We start from the raw sequence: 19,235 nt of genomic DNA, 5'->3' as shown, positions 1-19,235 counted from the left end.
TTATGGTCGTATGGAGCACATAAACAAATAAAATGGTGGATTGACATAAGTAGATACCAGTTGACATTATGTTAGAAGTCTAGATATAGTTAATGAGCAAGCTTGTTATATGTCCATATTGTAATATCTAAAATTGTTCACAAGTGAAGGGGAATGATGGAAACGTAGCTTACAATAGTTACAACTCTTACAAGTGATTTGGGAGGAAAAATAATTCATTTTCGTTTATAAGATTAGTGGGCTACTCCACCTATCACCAATTGATTTTAGGATGGAACCTTGCTAAGCTTTATCTATAGTCATACTCTCTTTTTGATATAAGCTCGTGGTTAGCCTAGTGATTTAGTGAAGCTTATCATTTCTACTACAAACCACTCACATTGCAATATAACTCACATCATTTCATTAAATAATATCGACAAAACAAAAACTATTTAAACTTGAGACAAGTTGTACCCTTCAAACCAAAACCTACAATTAGAACCTCGACTTTACTATGTTCTTGACATAATCCGAGTATCGCTTTTCAAATTAAAGACCCTTTGAATCCCAAAAAGGATTATGCTATTATAGATTGTTTAAGCCTTAAGCTAGCATGAAGTACCGACATTAGGCGCCTTGCTTCCGCAAATATTGCCCGTAATAATGCCTCGTGTCTTTCTCTTACAAGAAACCTTCAAGTAAAATTTTGAATGAAATGATGAAAAAACAACGATTATATTCCATTTTCTTCTCAAAAAAAAGAAACCCACTAACCAAAGAAAGAAGAATTATACTTCGTATTATACACATAAAAAAATCCCAAGCAAAAAAGACCAAAAAAGCATACTTCTTTCATTACAAACAACAATTAGCTGTAAAATTAAAGCAAGTCAAGAATTTTTTTGTCCTTCTGCAGTCACTCTCTGTCTCTCACTCCCCTTTCCATTTTTAGCCTTGCACTTCTCACTTTCATACCTTCTTCACTCTTTTTAGTTTACTTATCAGATCCATCTTCAACAAGGTTAGTTTTTTTAAAGCTATTTCTCATGTTAAATGCATCTATTTTTTGAATTAATAGTTTGTAATCTTTATTGGTATTTCATTTTTGCATGTTATTTGGGCAGTTTTAAAAACCCATTTTGTAATTTGTTGGGTTTTTGGTGTATTTCAGCTTCTGGGTTATTTGGGTGTCTCAAATTCAAGTTTATTATCTTTTTAATATAGTTCTTCTAATATAGTATGTTTGTGTAATTTAATGTGTGTTTCAGCTTCTGGGTATTTATTGTTTTGTACTTGTGGATAATTGGGTGTCTCAAATTCAAATTAATTATCTTTATAGTATTGTTTTGCTAATATACATATATACTATGTGTAATATAATGTGTTTTGGGTGTATAGTGTATTTCAGCTTTTGGGTGTTTCTTATTTTGCTCATATGGTTAATTGGGTGCTCAAATTCATATTAGACAATAGTGAAAATTACAAGTTTTTTTGGGGTTCGCATGCTGTTTCTGCTTTCCTCCTATAATACTTGCTCCTTTGTTACAGGTTGTCTCCTGATTTTTACAGTTAGTTGTATTGTAGAATATTGGATGAATTTTGATTGAGAAGAGTGCAGTGGTTGGTTTAAAGGATTAGAGAGTAGTGATTGATTTAAGTTGAAAATGGAAGAAATACAGTCCCAATCAGATAATTATAGGTCTTCATCTTCCTCAGCTAGTAGTCCTGCTACCAGTAGGGTGCCTTCGAGTAATTTCTTCTACTTAAGGAAACCTGGTTCGCTGAGGCAACCTATCTCCTTTGAGGATTCTCCGGACTGGGGGGATGATACGGATATTGATGTAAGGGTGGATGAGGGAGTTGACTCAATTAATGCCGCCACCACTCCTGGTTCGCCAACTTTGTCAAAACTCAATAGTGGGTCACTGCCTTCTCCTTATGCTCATGAAGGTGTATCTGTTACGAGAAAGGTGGCAGGAGCTTCGGTTGTTTGGAAAGATTTAACTGTAATGATAAAGGGTAAAAGAAAGTACTCTGACAAAGTCATAAAGAGTTCTATTGGCTATGCATTACCTGGAACAATGACAGTTATCATGGGTCCTGCCAAGTCTGGGAAGTCTACCCTACTGAGGGCTCTTTCAGGTTTGAATATTTAGTTTCTTGTAAGTAGAATTTGAGCACGTTGTAATAGTTCTCTGTGAGGTTTTTGAGTTTAGTGCTAATGTAATGTTTCTTGTTTTTTTTTATCTTTCAGGGAGACTGCCTCATTCAGCTAGAATGTATGGTGATATATTTGTAAATGGAATGAAATGTGACTTACCTTATGGGTCCTACGTGAGTTCCAAATCATGATAGACTATAAACTAATTGTGTAAAATATTTGGTTGCTGCTTTCATAAATTCCTTATTTGTGTGCTCATGTTGGTTATAATTATGTGCCATGGTTACAATGTTTCTACATTTTTCTATTTTTACTTACCTAAATTGTTTTCCCTACGCTAATCTAGGCTGCTCTCATATTCTAACACAATGAATTATATATAACTGTGATCTTATGGAAAATCATTATGTAAAGATTTATCTCTATACAGAATTAACACACTCATAGAAGCAAGGGACGTTATTAATATAAGGATGTCCAGTGTACAATGGCTCCCTCACCACTTCTCTTGGCCAGTATGTATCTGCTGATAATTTAAAGAACACATGGGATTCTTGATTGAAATAGAAGACTTATAATATCTTCGTTTTTATTTGGCACATATTGATGTTTGTGAAAGAAACTTTCTGGTATATAACAAGGTGACCTTAAACCTTTCCGTGTTTCTTTGTTTGTCTTGTTATTAGATGATGTCGTTCTTGATCTGGGGAACGTTTGACTTGGGATGTGTTTTGGGGCATCCTGTTCTATGACTTTTAATACACTACAAATCTGGAGAAGGATGAAGTTTAATTATGTGAATGTTTGCTTCTAGCCTTCTACTTGATTAGATTTTATTTTGACTTTCAGATGTATTGATGTTTTTTAGATTTTGATGTCAATTCTACATTTAAAGGTGTGTGACCTTCTGTCTTCACTTTATAGAGTCGTTAGTTTCTTAAATAGAAGTAGTTGGTGCCACAAATTGATTTGCCACATGGTTGGTGCTTATATAGCCCCTTCCATGGATTGTTTGTGGCTTTTTGCAAGACTTAGAATATAATACTGCTCCTGATTGTAAGAAGAAAAAAAAAAGAAGTGATTTCTTGTCTGAAGGAAAATATCAAAGAGTAATGAGCATCTTCCATGAAATCTTTGGTGCCAAAAGTCTGTTTTCCATGCGTTAAGGGAAATTTTTTACAGGACCCACATAGCTCCTTGTAAGTTTTATGGCTTTGTGCTAGAACTGAATTGACCAAGAGAAAGAATAAACTGTAAAATAAGAATGACTTCCTGGAAGAAATACAATTCTCTCAGTAGAGGGGATGAAAATTCTTCTTAGTAGTCCTTCCTCTCATTTGGTGGACTGAGGATTCCCTTTTTAACCTTTTAAAGTATTAGGTTGGTGGTTTGGTCTTTTCGGTTGCTGTTCTTGGATCTTATGTTGCTTTGTTTATTGGGATGTCCTGCAATGCATTAAAATATTGATCTGCTTTTTAATTTCCATATGCAGGGATATGTAGAAAGGGAAACTACACTGATTGGATCCTTAACTGTTAGAGAGTTCCTTTATTATTCAGCACTGCTTCAGCTTCCTGGGTTCATTTGTCAGAAAAAGAATGTAGTAGAAGATGCAATCATTTCCATGTCTTTAGGTGATTATGCAAACAAACTAATAGGTGGGCATTGTTACATGAAAGGTCTTCGTAGTGGTGAGAGAAGGCGAATTAGCATTGCCAGGGAGCTTGTGATGAGACCACATCTCCTTTTTATAGACGAGCCCCTCTATCATCTAGACAGGTGCTGCTGATGTACATTAGATTTTCTTTTTTCTTTTCCACTCTTTAACTCTCTAATACCGTGTCCTTTTCTGGATCAAACCAACTGAAATGCTCTGTAATGATCTTTTCCAATAAAATACTGTCATATACAGATAAATGGTTCCCTTAAGTGCTAAAGTTTAGGACTTTTCCACACTTGTTATCTTCTGAAAGATTCTTCTTTCCGGTCATAGAGTGCTGCTATCTATAGATCTGTTGTTCTAGAATAGGTGATAAGCAGGTGTCTGAGCTTTATAAATATGTTGATGCAGAAATGGCCGATTTCAAGAGACTGTTGTTTAACTCATTTAACTCTAATATGGTATCCAGTTAACAACATATTGATTCAGCTAAATGAATTCTTTGCCCTTAAATTATATTTATGCAATAAGGTTGGGAAGTGTTTTTGTACTATACTTGAATATATCACTGTCTCAATAACTCCTGAGCTTTTACCAATAGTGTCAGATGATACGATGAGATTTACATTACCATTTGGATTTTAATGTCGGAACTTTTTTTTTTTTTTTTCATGCATCTGAAGAAGCACATGCGTGTTATTGAGACTAAAATTTTCATAAGTCTTTTTGGTTATTGGTACTCCATTGTTGATGATTAATAGAGTCATAGATGCATTTTAAAACTATTGTGTCCTTGGCAAGCTATGTTAATTTAAAGTCGGGGATATGGCTTGAAATGGCATTTTTTTTTGACAAGCTGTCAACCAAAATGGTGCTTGAGTTTGGAAACTTTTAAGGGTCTCCTGATATCAATTATAACTCATAACACAATGCTCGAGGTTTATTGCCTAGTGGGTTGTTGTGGCTTGCTATGCTTTTTCTTTCCATTTAGACCCATAAACAATTTTCTGCTGCCTCATCTGGAAGTGTTATGTTGGAGATTGCTATGATTAACACTAACTTAATGTATTGCTTGATTGCCAGAAGTTAATGAATTCTTGTCTTTCAGTGTTTCTGCACTTCTTATGATGGTTACATTGAAGAAGCTTGCAACCACTGGGTGCACCCTTATATTCACATTAAACCAGAGCAGCACAGAAGTCTTTGGCCTCTTTGATCGAATCTGCCTACTCTCAAATGGAAATACCCTATTTTTTGGAGAAACTCTGTCTTGTTTGCAGGTAAATTTCAAAAAGATGCTAAATACTTGAATTTGTGACTTATTTTTGTGTCTTCTCCTTTATGAAGCTCATTTCTTTATCTGAAATTCCCAAATCAGTCTTGTACAGCCTTCAAACATCTCAAATTTGATTGATGTTTGTCAAATAATTTGTTTCTGTTACCATTTCCCTTGTGGGTACTCTTTGGTTTGCATTGTACAAGCAGTCTAATCTGCAATTCTCCCAAACTTAAGAGTAGCAAATTTATTGTTTGTTACTGTTGAAAAGTGGACACATGCACTCTAATTCTTCTTTCTATGAACAACATTTCTGGGATCAATTATACCTTTTTTTTTCGTAGGAAATTTCTATCTTTTATTTCAGTAGCTACTAACTCTTAAATGAACATATTCCTGTGTAACTAAATAATTTTTCTTTGTTGGTGCAGCACTTCTCCAATGCTGGATTTCCGTGCCCTATCATGCAAAGTCCTTCTGATCATTTCTTGCGAGCAATCAATACAGACTTTGACCGGATTATTGCAATGTGTAAAAACTTACAGGTATAGAACTACATGTAGTTTACTTATCTTTGGGTTATCATGATTAATTCCATTGCCATCTATGCTATTGTAGATTTGTAGCTATCTTACTCATGTTTGAACTAAAGTCATAAAGATATTAATAAACTTGATCAGGATGACCATGGTGACTTGTCATCAGTGAATATGGACACTGCTGTAGCTATTCGTACCCTTGAAGCAACTTACAAGTCATCTGCAGATGCGGCTGCTGTTGAGGCAATGATAATAAAGCTCACTGAAAAGGTTTGTTGCTGCTATATTTTAGTCTATCTAGATCTCTCTTTTCTCTTTCCTTTCCTTTCCTTGTTTGGTCGCTTTGTTTTTAACTTTTGATATACGACATACTTGTAAAGTATTAATTTGTGAGCTGATTCACTGGCATGTATATATTGCACTTTTGTTTGTCATATGTCATTCACTTTCCATCCTAAAAATTAGTCTCAATATTCAATAAAAGGTCCAACTTTTGGGTAGGAGGAACCGAGGAAGTAAAACTTCACCTACCTCCGTAAACAAGACCAAAAAAAGGGGGAAAACTTTAAATGCTACATCACTTTTTTAGGAATTTCATATGTATACACTGACACAGTCAAGTAAGCTGTTGCCTCATGTGGCATACATAATTTACAGTGATAATTTTTACTATGTACCTAAACCAACACAATCTGTTACTATCACACTTCACGTGAATTTCTCATGTTTGTTTAGAGTGACTATTCATAAGCGCTAAATGAAAATTTGTCATGAGCTGTTCCCTTGAAGGACTGTGACTCTACAGATACAAAGTAGAAAACAAAATAAATTTTACATTAACTCTTTTTTTAATGCAAGTATAGTGATTTAAAATTTTTTCTTCCATCCAGTTTAAATTTCAGTTGGGGATAGTTGCGTTCTTGTGTACTCTATGTAGACCTGAAGGGTAACTTGATTTGAACTGCTAACATTACTATTCTGCCTTTTGTGAACTTTTCTCTTCAGGAAGGTCCTCTTCTCAAAAGCAAAGGAAGGGCAGGCTGGGCTACCCGGATTGCTGTTTTGACCTGGAGATCATTATTAATCATGTCCAGAGAATGGAAATATTACTGGCTTCGCTTGGTTCTCAATATGCTTTTGGCTCTCTGTATTGGTACTGTGTTTTCAGGCTTGGGGCATTCTTTGTCTTCTGTTGTGGTAAGTTGCTACAAATTTCTATATTCTGATGTTGCTGTGCTTTACATTTTGTGGCCATAATTCCTTCTTTCCTTGTTGATATTGGTTGTAAATGTGCACTTTTTGATGATAATATGAGCTAATTTCCAATTTCCACCCCCTACCATAACTTTAGTAGCGGTTTCTGTTCCATTTCGTTTCTCTCGTATTTATAACCTTTATAACCCTGGAATTTTAAATCACAGATGACATTCAACACAAGTGTATTATGCTAGGAATTTATGTCCCCACCCCACCCTCAATATCCTAGTTGTTGATTGTTAGATTTGTAACAACTGAGCCACAAATGATGCAGTGACAAAGCGATGACTTAAGTCAACAACTTTAGTCCAATTGCATATTTGGTGTTTAAGAAAAGATCATTAAAACTAAAGTCAATTGAAGTTTTTCATTTGATTTATCTTTGAAGCACCATATAGGCAGATACAATGGAGACATTTGAATATATGATGCAACCAAATGAGTGGATATGGGGGTCTTGGATCTTCTCTGACTTTATGTTGTATCGTTATTGGCAACCATATTCATTCCTTTTTTCTGCGTTAATGCTCTTTGGTTGGGAACCTTTTGCAAAATCCATTTGATTTTAACCTTTGTTATGGGGTTTTGGAGTTGCTTAAAATTTGAAAAATAAAAAATCTCAAGCTATTAATTGCTCATTAACACAAGCTTGTTTTTTTATCAATTTGATCCTTCTGAGCAGTTTGTGCACATGCTCTCATTCCTAGGCTTAAAGTTATTTTTCTTGAAAGATTTCATTGCTGTTTCTTTTTTTACTTTTCTTACCATTGCTTTCCTTGTTTTGATCTACAGGCTAGAGTTGCCGCTATATTTGTATTTGTATCATTTACATCTCTTCTAAGCATTGCTGGGATGCGAGCGCACACAAAAGAAATAAAGGTTAGGACTTCCACCTTTTTTTTTTATGGATTAAGATTCAGAATTTATCAATCTTTCAGCTTTCTAAGTGACCATCCAATGGTTCGTTTTATTCTTTTCAGTCATGCCATATTCTTCTAAGTCTTCAGGGTGAAAATATTCTGGTTTGTAGTTCCATCCTCGTCCTTTTGGTTATTAATTCTAATCCAAGTATGTTTGCTGTGCAGATGTATAGCTGTGAAGAATCAAATAAGCATTCCGGAGCTTTTGTTTTCCTTATTGGACAGCTCTTATCTAGCATACCTTTCCTGTTCCTGATTTCTATTTCATCAAGTCTTGCCTTCTATTTCTTGATTGGATTACGAGATGAATTCAGCTTGTTGATGTACTTCGTATTGAATCAATTTATGTGCCTTCTGGTCAATGAGGGATTACTGCTAACTGTTGCGGCCTTCCAGCTAGATGTTTTCTGGAGCATCTTGACACTAGTGCTTGTACATGTAAGTGTTCACTGATCCCTTTTCTGATTGATTGCCTGTGTAAACATCTGAACTTTTCTCCACTGCAGTATTCCTGTTGGTTTCTCATCTATTTATTAATGCTTAATCTCAAGTTTTCCAGGAGTCACTATGGGGAGGGTGTGCTTTGACAGTTAGCCCTTGTGGTGGATAGTTTATTCACTACTGTTGTGTGCGATTTTTTTTTAAGAAAATCAATTTTTCATGGTAGTCTAGACTAACTAACCCCCTTGTGATTAGATCTTACATTTTAACATGAACACATGCCTATGACAGTCACCAGTGGAAGTATTCAAAACATGGAATGACCGAACTTTTAAAAAATTCTGCTGGCATGGTGGTTCAAGTGATGTTCAGTCTATATTTTTTTGCTGATGAATTTCTAGTATGATCTGAAAACATATTACCATTCATTTCATATGATAATACTTTAACTGACCGACCTAAGTGAGGGGCATGATGGGAAATCTAATATTATTCTGCTAATAGTCATCAGATGGGGTGAAGTCATGCCGGAAATTAATTAGTAGTAGAGCCACTTTGGAGAGCTCCAACCTCTCGAATATTGGTTAGGGAAAGAACAAGCCTCTCTACTACTTTTTTTATTTTCAGATTTTAATGCAAAGATTATCTTCTTCTTCCTTTGGATGTCAGCTTAAAATTTCCAGTTCATAAGCTTTGTTAATCAAAATCATTGTTCATCTTTAGAATCATCTGTATTATGTTGGATTGTAACATACATGTATAGAATTTTTACGGCTACTATCCCTTCATCTCTGCTCAAGGTTAACATATAAATAATGGATGTCCGTGCTTAATAACATTCTACTTTTACCCACTTTTCCTCTGCAGTACTTCTCCTTGGGCCCACACCCACTTTTTTCCTCTCAAATTGAGGAACTGAGGGTGTATTATAAGTTTCGTGAAGTACATGTATATTACTGCATGAGACTTGGTTAAAATGAATTTGTGATAAGCCAGGCAGCCAGCAATTGCTCTATTTTAGTTTGATCAGTAGCTCACGTCATATGCTTACCTAATGAGTACTTTCTGCATTCAGATCATGATGATGCTCTCAGCTGGCTACTTCAGGATCCGTAGTGATTTGCCTGTATCGATATGGACTTACCCTTTGTCCTTCATTGCCTTTCACACGTACTCCATTCAGGTAAGTACAAGTTTCTTCTCTCCTTTATGTTTTTCCAATGTAAGCTAACAGAGTTGGATTGCTGACTATATGTGGTTGGTATGATGTATTGATTATCCAGTACCTTTCTTGGGTTTAGTATCTATATATTTATATGGACTACTTTTTTTTGTTGATCTGTACATGTCAGTGTATCCAATGTGGATGACTATTGGGAAAAACCAAGATTAAAAAATTGTACTGGGGGCAATTGGCTACATTCATTTGAAAGAAAGCTCTAAATTCCAAAAATTTCGGAGATGAATATTAATTTTTTTTTTTTTTTTTTTTTTTTTTTATATATTTTAGCGGGGGCAATCGACCCTATGAGCCACAACATGGCTCTGCCTGAAAGTGTGTCTGTGTTTACTCTGTTGCTTCAAATGGTAGTTCCTTGGAAATAGAATTCTTGGTTTAATTAGACAGTGGAATGACCCTGCTATATACTTCTTATTCCAGGGACTTCTGGAGAATGAATACGTAGGCACAAATTTTGCAGTAGGAGAAGTCAGGGCCATATCAGGATATCAGGCGGTTAGCAGTGCGTATAATATCTCCTCCAACATCAACGCTAAATGGAATAATTTGTTGGTGCTCTTTTTAATGGCGGTTGGTTATCGCTTCATGGTGTTCATTTTGCTTAGTATTCGTGTAGGGACAGGATTAATTAGGAGCAAAGTTTGCCGTTGTAATCTTATAACAATGAGAAATGAATGAATGAATAAAAGAAATATTTATTTGATTTCATTTGTTTCTTTCCCCCTCTATTGCAGATGGCGGATCACATGAATTTAAAGGTTTAATGAGATTTTGTCCATTATAGTTAGCCATTTGTTTGTGGCCTGAGTTGTTTGCTCTTGAGACTTGACAGCTCTCCATTTTTGGTTCGTGCTTGTGAATTCATATTTTCAGCTGCAGGCGCATGTAGGTTCCATTTGTTATGACTGAAAACATATTACGTAATAGTTTTCCTTTATTTTAAGAAAAATTATAGAGGAACAGGAAATCAAGAGTGAAAGGGGGAGATGGATGGGAGGAGAGGAAAGGGGTGTTAAAGGAAGGAAAATGTGGTATTCCTTTCTTTTTGAAGGAAAATGTTTTCTACACTTAAAAAATTTGTCTTCCACCTTTGTAAAAATTATTTTCCACCCTTAGACTGAGCGAGTGAAGATGTTAAGAGAGAGAAAAAGAAGGGGTTTTTATTTTCCACCCTTTGACAAACAAAACATTAGAAAATGGGAAAATTATTTCCTAAAAATTGTTTTCTGTCAAAACAAACGTAGCCATAGTGTTGAAAATAACCCTACCCTAGACTACAACAATCCTATAATCTATAATTATGATTTACTTAGTACTTCCTCTGTTCTATTAATATTGTAATGAGGAAATTACGCATCCCATAGCACATTTTATATGCTAAGTATCTAGAATTATGTAAGAGTAAAAATTATAAAAAGTTGATATTGTAAAAGTATTTTATGAGACGAATCCAACAAGATCCCATATGATTATATTTTGCTTTACGTTTAATCATATTATATGGTCAAACAAGAGTGATAATAGTGCAAAAAATCCATTGTTGTAATATTTATAGAACGGAGGAAGTATAACAGAGTGTGGATTTCAAGCGAGAAGGAAATTGAGCATTAGGTTCCATATAAAAGGATTCTTTCTAGTTACTAGTACAGTAGTACTCAGTTCATATAAAAGGATTCACTGCTAATTATTAATGAGCTTGTGCTGCATAGATGAAATTTGCAACCTTGCCAGACTCGATTGAAGTCCAACCCACTAGATGCACCATAATGCAGACAATGGAGCAGGTTACTATCACATGATTAAAGGCGCATTGCAGTAGGCCAACCAGTTCCAGGTAATAAAATGCGAAATTCATCTCAACTCACTACATCAACAACGTATCATGCTCACCTACATTGTCTCTCGAATGCCAAAGCAAAATGACTGTTACAAATACAACATAACAGGGCTTTTACTCTAGAGTTCCAAGACACTTTCAACAATATACACGTGTACGAGATTTAACTCTTAATTTGTTATTAATATTTTTTACTAAAACTATACTACACATGATTTCCGACTTTGTTTATGTTCTTCCTCCATTGTCTTGAAGAAGTTATCTGACAATAGAGAAAAGGTCTGGTAACACTTCGACTGGGGGTAGGAGATGAATGAACGAGAGTACTATGACTTCCAGTGTTAAATTTGACCAGTTCCAAGAGGTTGCCTTGAGGTATCCCCTGAAGCCCATGCTTGATAGTCCTTAACAAGCTGTACAAACCATAAAAGGTAAGTGATCAGTCTAACTTGTACACCTAATACAAGAAAGCCAAACATCAGAACTAATTATATGGTGGGATACAGATGCAACGAAGTGTCAAACCAATTCCCCTAATAAGGATATTTCTTAGGTAATATTTCTAAGAACACTTACTGTTAAATTATTTTTAAGCTATAAATCATTACTTTACAAAAAGGGCAACCACCATCAACAAGAGCAAAAACATAAATATTTACGACTAACACAAGATATAATCCTGTAGCTCACCAACAAACTTGGAGTCACACAAACCATATGAGAGCTAGAAAATACAAACTACTGATAATGTGATGAGATATAGGATAAAGCCAATCTGAAAAAAATTGTGGAAAAGAAAATCTTATACTAGCTATGGGGTGTTCTTGTAATGTTTTTATCTAAGGGCATGTTTTGTTGGGGTGATCGGGGACCTTTTTGGGAAGCCTTTTCCCATGTGTGGCATGCTTGCTAAGCTTATTGGTGTTTTTGCTCTCTCTCTCCCATTTCAATCAATGATATTTTAATTTTTTTTTTTAATCAAAGACTTGCATTTTGATGAATGTTATCTCTATCTTTTCTCCCAATTTTCAAAATCCAAACCCATTAATCCAAACTGTTTTTCTTAGCTTTTTGTTGGTTGGTTTTGTAGCTTTATTTTTCCTATAGAGCAGTGTAAGGCTCTTTGAGTCCCTTTTATATAGTAGTCTTTCCTAGGTTTGTTTAGAGTTTTGTTATTCTCTAGCCTTTTGTGCAATGAGAAAATTCCATTGGAGTCTAATCAAAATTCAAAGAAGCAAAAACATTGATGGAATTTATTTCGAAGCACATTTGGTGAGATCCTTTAATAATTCTTGTGGTTGTTAGTTCTAGGATAGTTGAGGGAAGTTAAATGGTTTAACTTTGATTCTATTTGAGATTATTGGTCGATCACTGGTGATGTTCTCTTGATCTTATTTTTAGATTGAGGATTAATTGATGTTGCATGATTCATGTACTATAGCTTCCGTTTTTCTTTGCTTTTAGAGATAGGTTGTTTGCTTGCATTTGCATGATCCATCTTTAATATATAAAGATAAAATGAATGGGAAAAAAATAGAAAATGCTAAAGTTCCCTTTCAAGAATAGCCTTGTAGATATTGTTTTGTTTCATATTTGCCTTGAACATGGAGGGATATATATGTTTGAATGCCTTTCTTGTTAAGTATTAAGAGTTTGAACGCTCTTGGAATGTCGTTGTCAACTCTACATGTCTATGCAAAGGTAATTTGTATCCCAAACTTGTAAGAGCCCATCAATCCTAAATTTACGGGTCTATGGTTAGATGGAGTCGCTCTCATTAGTGGATTTGAAGCCCTAGGGGTAGTAATTGATCCCAAAGTGAGCTTTAATAGTTCAATCCCTAGGGGTAGTAATTTGTTTTACTTTCACCCTTAGTTTTTTGTGAAGTTATTCAGTCATAAAGGTTTGTGTAGCTAATTTGTGATGGAATGTTGAAAAAGAGGAATTAAATGGAAATCCAGTTTGTGATGATGAATTCAATAAAAGTAAGTGCACAAGAAAGAAAAAGTCATCCAAAGTTAAAAGAGACGAGGAAAATTCAATAAAAAGGAGTAAAAGAAGGAAACAAAAGAAGAAAGAAAAAAAAAAAAAACAAGGAAAAGAAGCAAAAGTATCTTTCGACATATACGGTTAAGGAAATTCAAATTTTTCCAAGATTTTGTTGTTTTTGTTATTTTTATTTAAAAGTTGGTAGAAAGCTTGATGTTGTTTTTGATGATTGATAACTTTTTGCTTCATAATTAGGCTAACTCCAATTTCCAAAATTTTCTACTCCCTCCGTATTTTTTTAAGTGATACATATTGACCGGCACATAGTTTTAGGCAATTTAATTGACTTAAATAAAATAAGAGGTAAGTGGGGTAGTGGAGTATTAAAAAATTGTTAAAGAAAGATAGTGGGGTTAATAGTTTATTGAAAAGTAATGAATGTGAGAGGAAAGATATAATAAAAAAGTAGTAGTGAGTTTGGGTGGGGACCATGAGAGGAGAGAGATATAATATTTTAATGTATTGTTTTGCCAAAAAAGGAAATGTATCACTTAAAAAAACACGGCCGGAAATGGAATATATATCACTTAAAAAAACACGGAGGGAGTACATCTTTTCTCCTTAGCCAACGTTTCAACGCAATAATGTCCTTTAGACCTTAGATTGGTTGAGTCAATAATTGGTGGAAGGAACTAGATTTCAAGCATATGGAGAAAGCATGACTCGGTAAGATTTCAGGTTCTTCTTGCTCGTAATTTCCTATCTTTGTTCCGGCTCTTTTGTGGAGTCAAGAAAAGTTACATTGGAGGGTGGAACTAAATCTAGATTAGAAAATGTGGTTTGATTGTTTGGAATGTGAGGGTGGTGGAGGTTGTTTGAGTTCTCTACACTTAGCATTGTTTATCCTTTAATCAACCTTAGGCATTCGATAACGTGCTTACTCTTATTGCTTAGAAAAGTTGGCATACATCTATGCCTAACTCTTAAAAAAGTTCAAAAATGTTTTGTGTTATGTTTGTTTGCTTCTCTTTTTCTTCACCTCTTCTTGTCTTTGGTTGTCTTGACTCAAGAGTTATGCGTTAAACTCTTTGGAAACCCTCGTGAGAGTATACTTCCCTCTAGAGAGATGTAGGGAGTTACAAGGCTTGTTTGGATTAAAAACAACCACAATTCTTATGAAAGTGAGTTGGTGTATATTTTTGCATCTAGTTTCGTTCTATGTTTTATTTGCTTGCTCCCGATGAGAAGTAAGTTGGGGGGTGTATGATAAGTGGTCTTTTAGACCACTTTTATACCTCATTATCCCCTTAATTTAGTTCCTTTTTTGTGATATTATCCCCATTCTTGGTGCTTCTAGCTTATTCTCTTAAGTTTGTTTCTTTCTTGTTGCTTTCTGTAGAAGTACTTGATTTTTCAGTGGTTTATACTCACATTTCCATTTTGCATCTCCCTTCATATGCTCACGAGTCTAATGCAAGTCCTTGTTGTAGGATGCCTTGGAGAGCTCGTACCATGGTCTCTATAATCATTGTGCAAATATAAAGAAAATATAAAAGCAATGGATGGAGTAATATTATTCACTCCTAGACTGACTCTCTACTCGGTATAAAGAATCTCTTTTTTTTTTTAAGCATTTTTTTTGATTGATCGGTGGATGGTTATGACCCACCATCCATAAAATCTTAGATCTAACATTGGGCAGACCTATTCCACACAAGGAAATAGATAATAATTAACTAATATAGATATATGGGTAAGGTGAGATGGAACAAGTAGACTCAATATGACTCTTTAGCTAGAATACCATGGAAGCACATTCAGCATTAACTCTACAAACCTGTGCCATAAATCGAGGAAGCATAATCACAAGAATTTGTTCAAGAACTCGTGCTCCATTTGATTCAATCATTTGTACTGGAATTGCTCGAAATGGAAAAGGAACATCAATGCTCACCTAAAATCCAGGAGAAAATGAGAGCAAATCCTAGACCGTGGGGTAAGAATTGTAACATATTCTCGAAGAGCGCATTACCTCAATAACTGCATCAGAAGTGAGCTGCTGCATTTCTGAGTTGCTTTGCTCCACATCACAAGATATACGATTCACCATGGAAGCTGCATTCCCATACCAAATCAATGTCAACGCATTCCTGAAATAGCATGACACAAGGACTCAAAACTAGCATATAATGAGTATAACATGCCAAAGACAGTTCAAAAACTGTTCTCCACTTTTTCATGGAATGCTTTGTCACCTTTATATACAAGGCAGTTCCATAACCAGTTTAAGTGTTCAACTAATAATTTACAGAGCCCAAATAATACTTTCATATACAAGAAAATTCCAAGGGAAACTAGGAAAGTTAAATTTGTAACCCTTCCATAAATTTCTTTTACTCCTCCGGATTTATCCAGTACCTTAACAACATCTTTCCTACATTCATATTATGAAATAAGCATTTTCATGTCAATTTTTATTTAAGGTGGAAACTAGATAATGTGTTCACCTGTCGAAGCAGAGTAGTAGTGGCAACATCTCATGTTTACATTTCTGGAGCCAATAAATACAGTATTAGACTATTAGATAGACCTTCCAAAATTATACGTACCCTTCAGTTCTTTTACTAATTTCTTCACGAATGAGTTTTATCAACCATGCAAATGCAAATGTTACAAAATAGAGGTAGCACAGTTATTACTGATGAAAAAGTTACAGAAATACTCGTTTTTATTTTGACGCCCAAACATGAGGGATCTCAAATTATTTTTAAGGCTTTACTAACCTAAAAATTTATCTACGTGCAAAGAAGGATAAATTAGATGTTTACCAATTTTGATCTAGAATTATAAAATTACAATTGAAATAAAGGCTAACAACACACCTAAGAAATGTAATAACCAAAAGTAAGACTTAAAACTTATCCAATAAAAAAAAAAAAAATTACTAAACTGATAATTAACCAACAAGATTCACTGAATATAAATGTACACAAATGCTGTGAGCCACTAATCCAAAATTACTTCAATCCTAGTTCAACTATAATCCTTTTTTTTTTTTTTTTTTTTTTTTTTTTTTTGAGAAAACTATAATTCATAAAAGACCACAAAAAGAGCTTAGCTATCCAAAATATAGATGCTAGATTCTTGAAAGAACCAAACAAAACACTATAGTGGTGTTTTACTAGGTTGAATAATTGTGTAGCCATTCTCCCCTAATTACCATATTGGTATTAAGATACTCACTATATATGTCTAAACCTTTGACACTTCGAATGATGGAGTAACAACCTTCTTTTACTAACCTTTTATACCCGTTGATGTTGATAATACAAAGTAAAAGATCTGAACTAAAAAACTATCAAATTTGGGTTAGAAGTTGTCTCTTCTGCATCTTTTTATCACAAACATTTTATACAGTACTGCCTCAGTCCGACAAAACTTCTCTCATTTATCTTGGGGCACATAATTTTAGGATAATGTTGATAGGAATTTTATCAAGTAAAGGTGAATACAAATTTATGTATTGGTTTTTTTAATTATTATTCTTTTTCAATTGAGGTGAGAGAAAGTGGGGAGGATAATACTCTAAGGAAGTAGAGACTAGAGATAAGATGAACATAACAAGATAAAGGAAGAAAAGGGATCCATTGAGATCAGGATTCTAGCAATTGTAGAGACAAAAGGCCAATATGATTTCACAAATAACAATTTACAAATGTACAACAATACTAATAACATGTGCAACTTGTATAATTGAGACAAAAGACATCATGTAAAATTATAAGGTAGACTGAACTATTCTCCCTTTGTTCCCCGAATAGTGCATCCAATTTTCCATTTTAAGGTCTCACAAATGTTGTGCCTTTAACTCTCTCATTAGTGTTAAGCGGGGGATAAAGTGTTGGACCTCATATTAATAAGGGTAAACCTGTTATTGTTAAGATATGGTTTTAAAATTTCAAAATTTTGCCTAAATTATCTTTTTATTGTCAAGGTAATGTTTCTCAGTACCACATGGATAGCCTTTTAGGAGTGCTTAATGGGAACACTTGCTTTAACAAGGAACACTTAATAACAGGGAACATTTGGAATAGAGATCAGGTATGTTTAGTACAGAGTTCGATTGGGTTTCAATTGGGGTCCTCAATGAATATATAAGATGGCATTGACATGGTAGCATTCAATTTTACGAAATTAATAACTAGCAAAAGATCAGGGAACACTTGGAGTAGAGATCAGGTATATACATAACAAACAAAACTTAATGGTCACAGAAACAAGAATTCAAGCATTTCAAAGCAATTCATATACAAGAGGGAGATGGCTTAGAGCTGTAAATGAAAACTAATGCTATAAGAAATTTTATAACAGAACATCCTTACCCTCAAATTTGTCGTTCTGCGCAACCACGATCGGTGATCCCTCCAACTGTCATGAAGAATATCACACGATAAGGAAAACCTCCATGTCCACCAGTGTCAAAAGGCCAAACTACAGACGGCATGAGCTTTGTATATAGACAAAAGAGCTCTAAACAAACACATAATTCATTAACAAGCAAATGACTAAATGTCATAATAATTTTACAAAATTCTGAAAGATTGCAACTAATGTGTTAGGCATAGGATACACTTTAAGCTTATTAACATACTGAGAATTAAATGACAATTTATCAAAGTTGTAAGTGGCAACCCCTCTATTCTTTGAAAATGTCTATATTAAGGTCGACAATCTAGTCAGCTTCACACTAACAAAGACTATCAATCAAGACAATTGAATCATATACAGCCTCAAATCACACAACCAATGCTTACAAAAAAATGGACATTGCTAACAATGGAACAAAAGGGCAAAGAAGAAGTCAGACCTTGCAGGATAAGAGCTTAATACAGCATCCATTAGGCTCTTCTTCGACACGAACAAGCAAAACCGGGCAAACCTCGAAAGAAAAGAATTTAAACCTGTAGACATAGCACCTAAATGTACTATCATCTACTCTCTCTATCCTTTCTGCATCCAACACTGAGTATTGACTTGCCGGCAAGCTCATATACTCCACTACTCAACCACAAACAATCATATAAATAAATCAATAAAATCATGAAATACCATAAACAAACATGATTATCAAATTCCAAATTAAGACATAAATAAAATCAGGCAAACAATCAACAACCCAAAATAAGAAATACCCAAGAATAGAAATTAATAATGCAAGCATTAAAAGGAAAGAAAATGTAGTAAAATTACAAAGAGGGCGTTGAAGCTGGTGAACAGGAACAGTCTCCTTGCGGCGGGCGATAATTCGAGCTTTAGGGGCTAATTCAGAAGAAATTCGAAGTGGGTATTTATGGAATTGAATGGGAAAGGAAGGATTGAAAAGAGGAATTTGAGAATAAGGAGGGTTTTTCAGCAACAATGGAGATGAATGGTGGTTCATGGCAGCCATTGTTTCTCTGTTTGGTGGGTTTCACCTTACAGAGATATTCTCTGTTTGGAATCAAATGACAGGTGCTTATCTTCTTAGGAATTCAATTCCTAGGATAAGAGAGAGCAAAGCGCAGGACTTCCCGAGGTTGGCTAGTGCCTAGATTGATGGACCATGGACGTATGGTGCATTGGTACTCCGTAGTCCGTACTAGGGATAAACAATTTACAAACGCAACTACAAGCTAGAAAGTACACGTAATATGATAAATTATACTCGATCAAATTTATAGGCAAAGTTGGCCTTAACATTTTGAATATAGCATGGGTGCACTTAATAATCTTAACACCTTGAACTTTGCCTGGTAGCTAGAACATCGCCAACTATTGATTAGGGTGTAACACGTGTCATTAATTGCCCTTTAATTACCATAACTATCTCAGTTTGAGTACCCAAAATACCCATTAATGGCACACGTTGCACCTTAATCAGTAGTTGATGGTGT

The 19,235-nt window shown here is 34.7% G+C and overlaps 2 protein-coding genes across 2 annotated transcripts; one reads left to right on the top strand and one right to left on the bottom strand.

The window, feature by feature from the left end:
• Positions 1-788: 788 nt before the first annotated feature.
• On the top strand, positions 789-10,263 carry LOC145619465 (ABC transporter G family member 3-like). Its single transcript, XM_081674159.1, has 12 exons — positions 789-1,003; positions 1,531-2,124; positions 2,237-2,316; positions 3,636-3,922; positions 4,912-5,083; positions 5,511-5,624; positions 5,760-5,888; positions 6,624-6,815; positions 7,668-7,754; positions 7,961-8,233; positions 9,312-9,419; positions 9,897-10,263. The coding sequence occupies exons 2-12, from the start codon at positions 1,647-1,649 to the stop codon at positions 10,152-10,154; spliced, it is 2,178 nt and encodes a 725-aa protein (XP_081530285.1). The 5' UTR covers positions 789-1,003; positions 1,531-1,646; the 3' UTR covers positions 10,155-10,263.
• Positions 10,264-11,243: 980 nt separating this feature from the next.
• LOC145620670 (uncharacterized) lies at positions 11,244-18,895 on the bottom strand. The gene is made up of 6 exons (XM_081675373.1): positions 18,553-18,895; positions 18,170-18,360; positions 17,685-17,730; positions 15,335-15,417; positions 15,140-15,256; positions 11,244-11,726 (listed from the first exon to the last, which is right to left on the bottom strand). The coding sequence occupies exons 1-6, from the start codon at positions 18,749-18,751 to the stop codon at positions 11,655-11,657; spliced, it is 708 nt and encodes a 235-aa protein (XP_081531499.1). The 5' UTR covers positions 18,752-18,895; the 3' UTR covers positions 11,244-11,654.
• Positions 18,896-19,235: the final 340 nt, after the last annotated feature.

Source organism: Chenopodium album, chromosome 27 (genome assembly GCF_948465745.1).
Source record: "Chenopodium album chromosome 27, dcCheAlbu1.1, whole genome shotgun sequence".
Taxonomy (NCBI): Eukaryota; Viridiplantae; Streptophyta; class Magnoliopsida; order Caryophyllales; family Amaranthaceae; genus Chenopodium; species Chenopodium album.
This window is presented reverse-complemented; position numbering and strand designations above follow the sequence as displayed.

Excerpts from the sequence above, each read along its gene's own strand:
- LOC145619465 (XM_081674159.1), top strand. The coding sequence starts at position 1,647 with ATGGAAGAAATACAGTCCCAATCAGATAATTATAGGTCTTCATCTTCC. Across the intron at positions 2,125-2,236 it reads CCTACTGAGGGCTCTTTCAG|GGAGACTGCCTCATTCAGCT; the intron begins GTTTGAATATTT and ends TTTATCTTTCAG. Across the intron at positions 5,084-5,510 it reads AAACTCTGTCTTGTTTGCAG|CACTTCTCCAATGCTGGATT; the intron begins GTAAATTTCAAA and ends TTGTTGGTGCAG.
- LOC145620670 (XM_081675373.1), bottom strand. The coding sequence starts at position 18,751 with ATGGCTGCCATGAACCACCATTCATCTCCATTGTTGCTGAAAAACCCT. Across the intron at positions 18,361-18,552 it reads CCAGCTTCAACGCCCTCTTT|TGGAGTATATGAGCTTGCCG; the intron begins GTAATTTTACTA and ends GTGGTTGAGTAG. Across the intron at positions 15,418-17,684 it reads GCAGAACGACAAATTTGAGG|CTTCCATGGTGAATCGTATA; the intron begins GTAAGGATGTTC and ends ATGGGAATGCAG.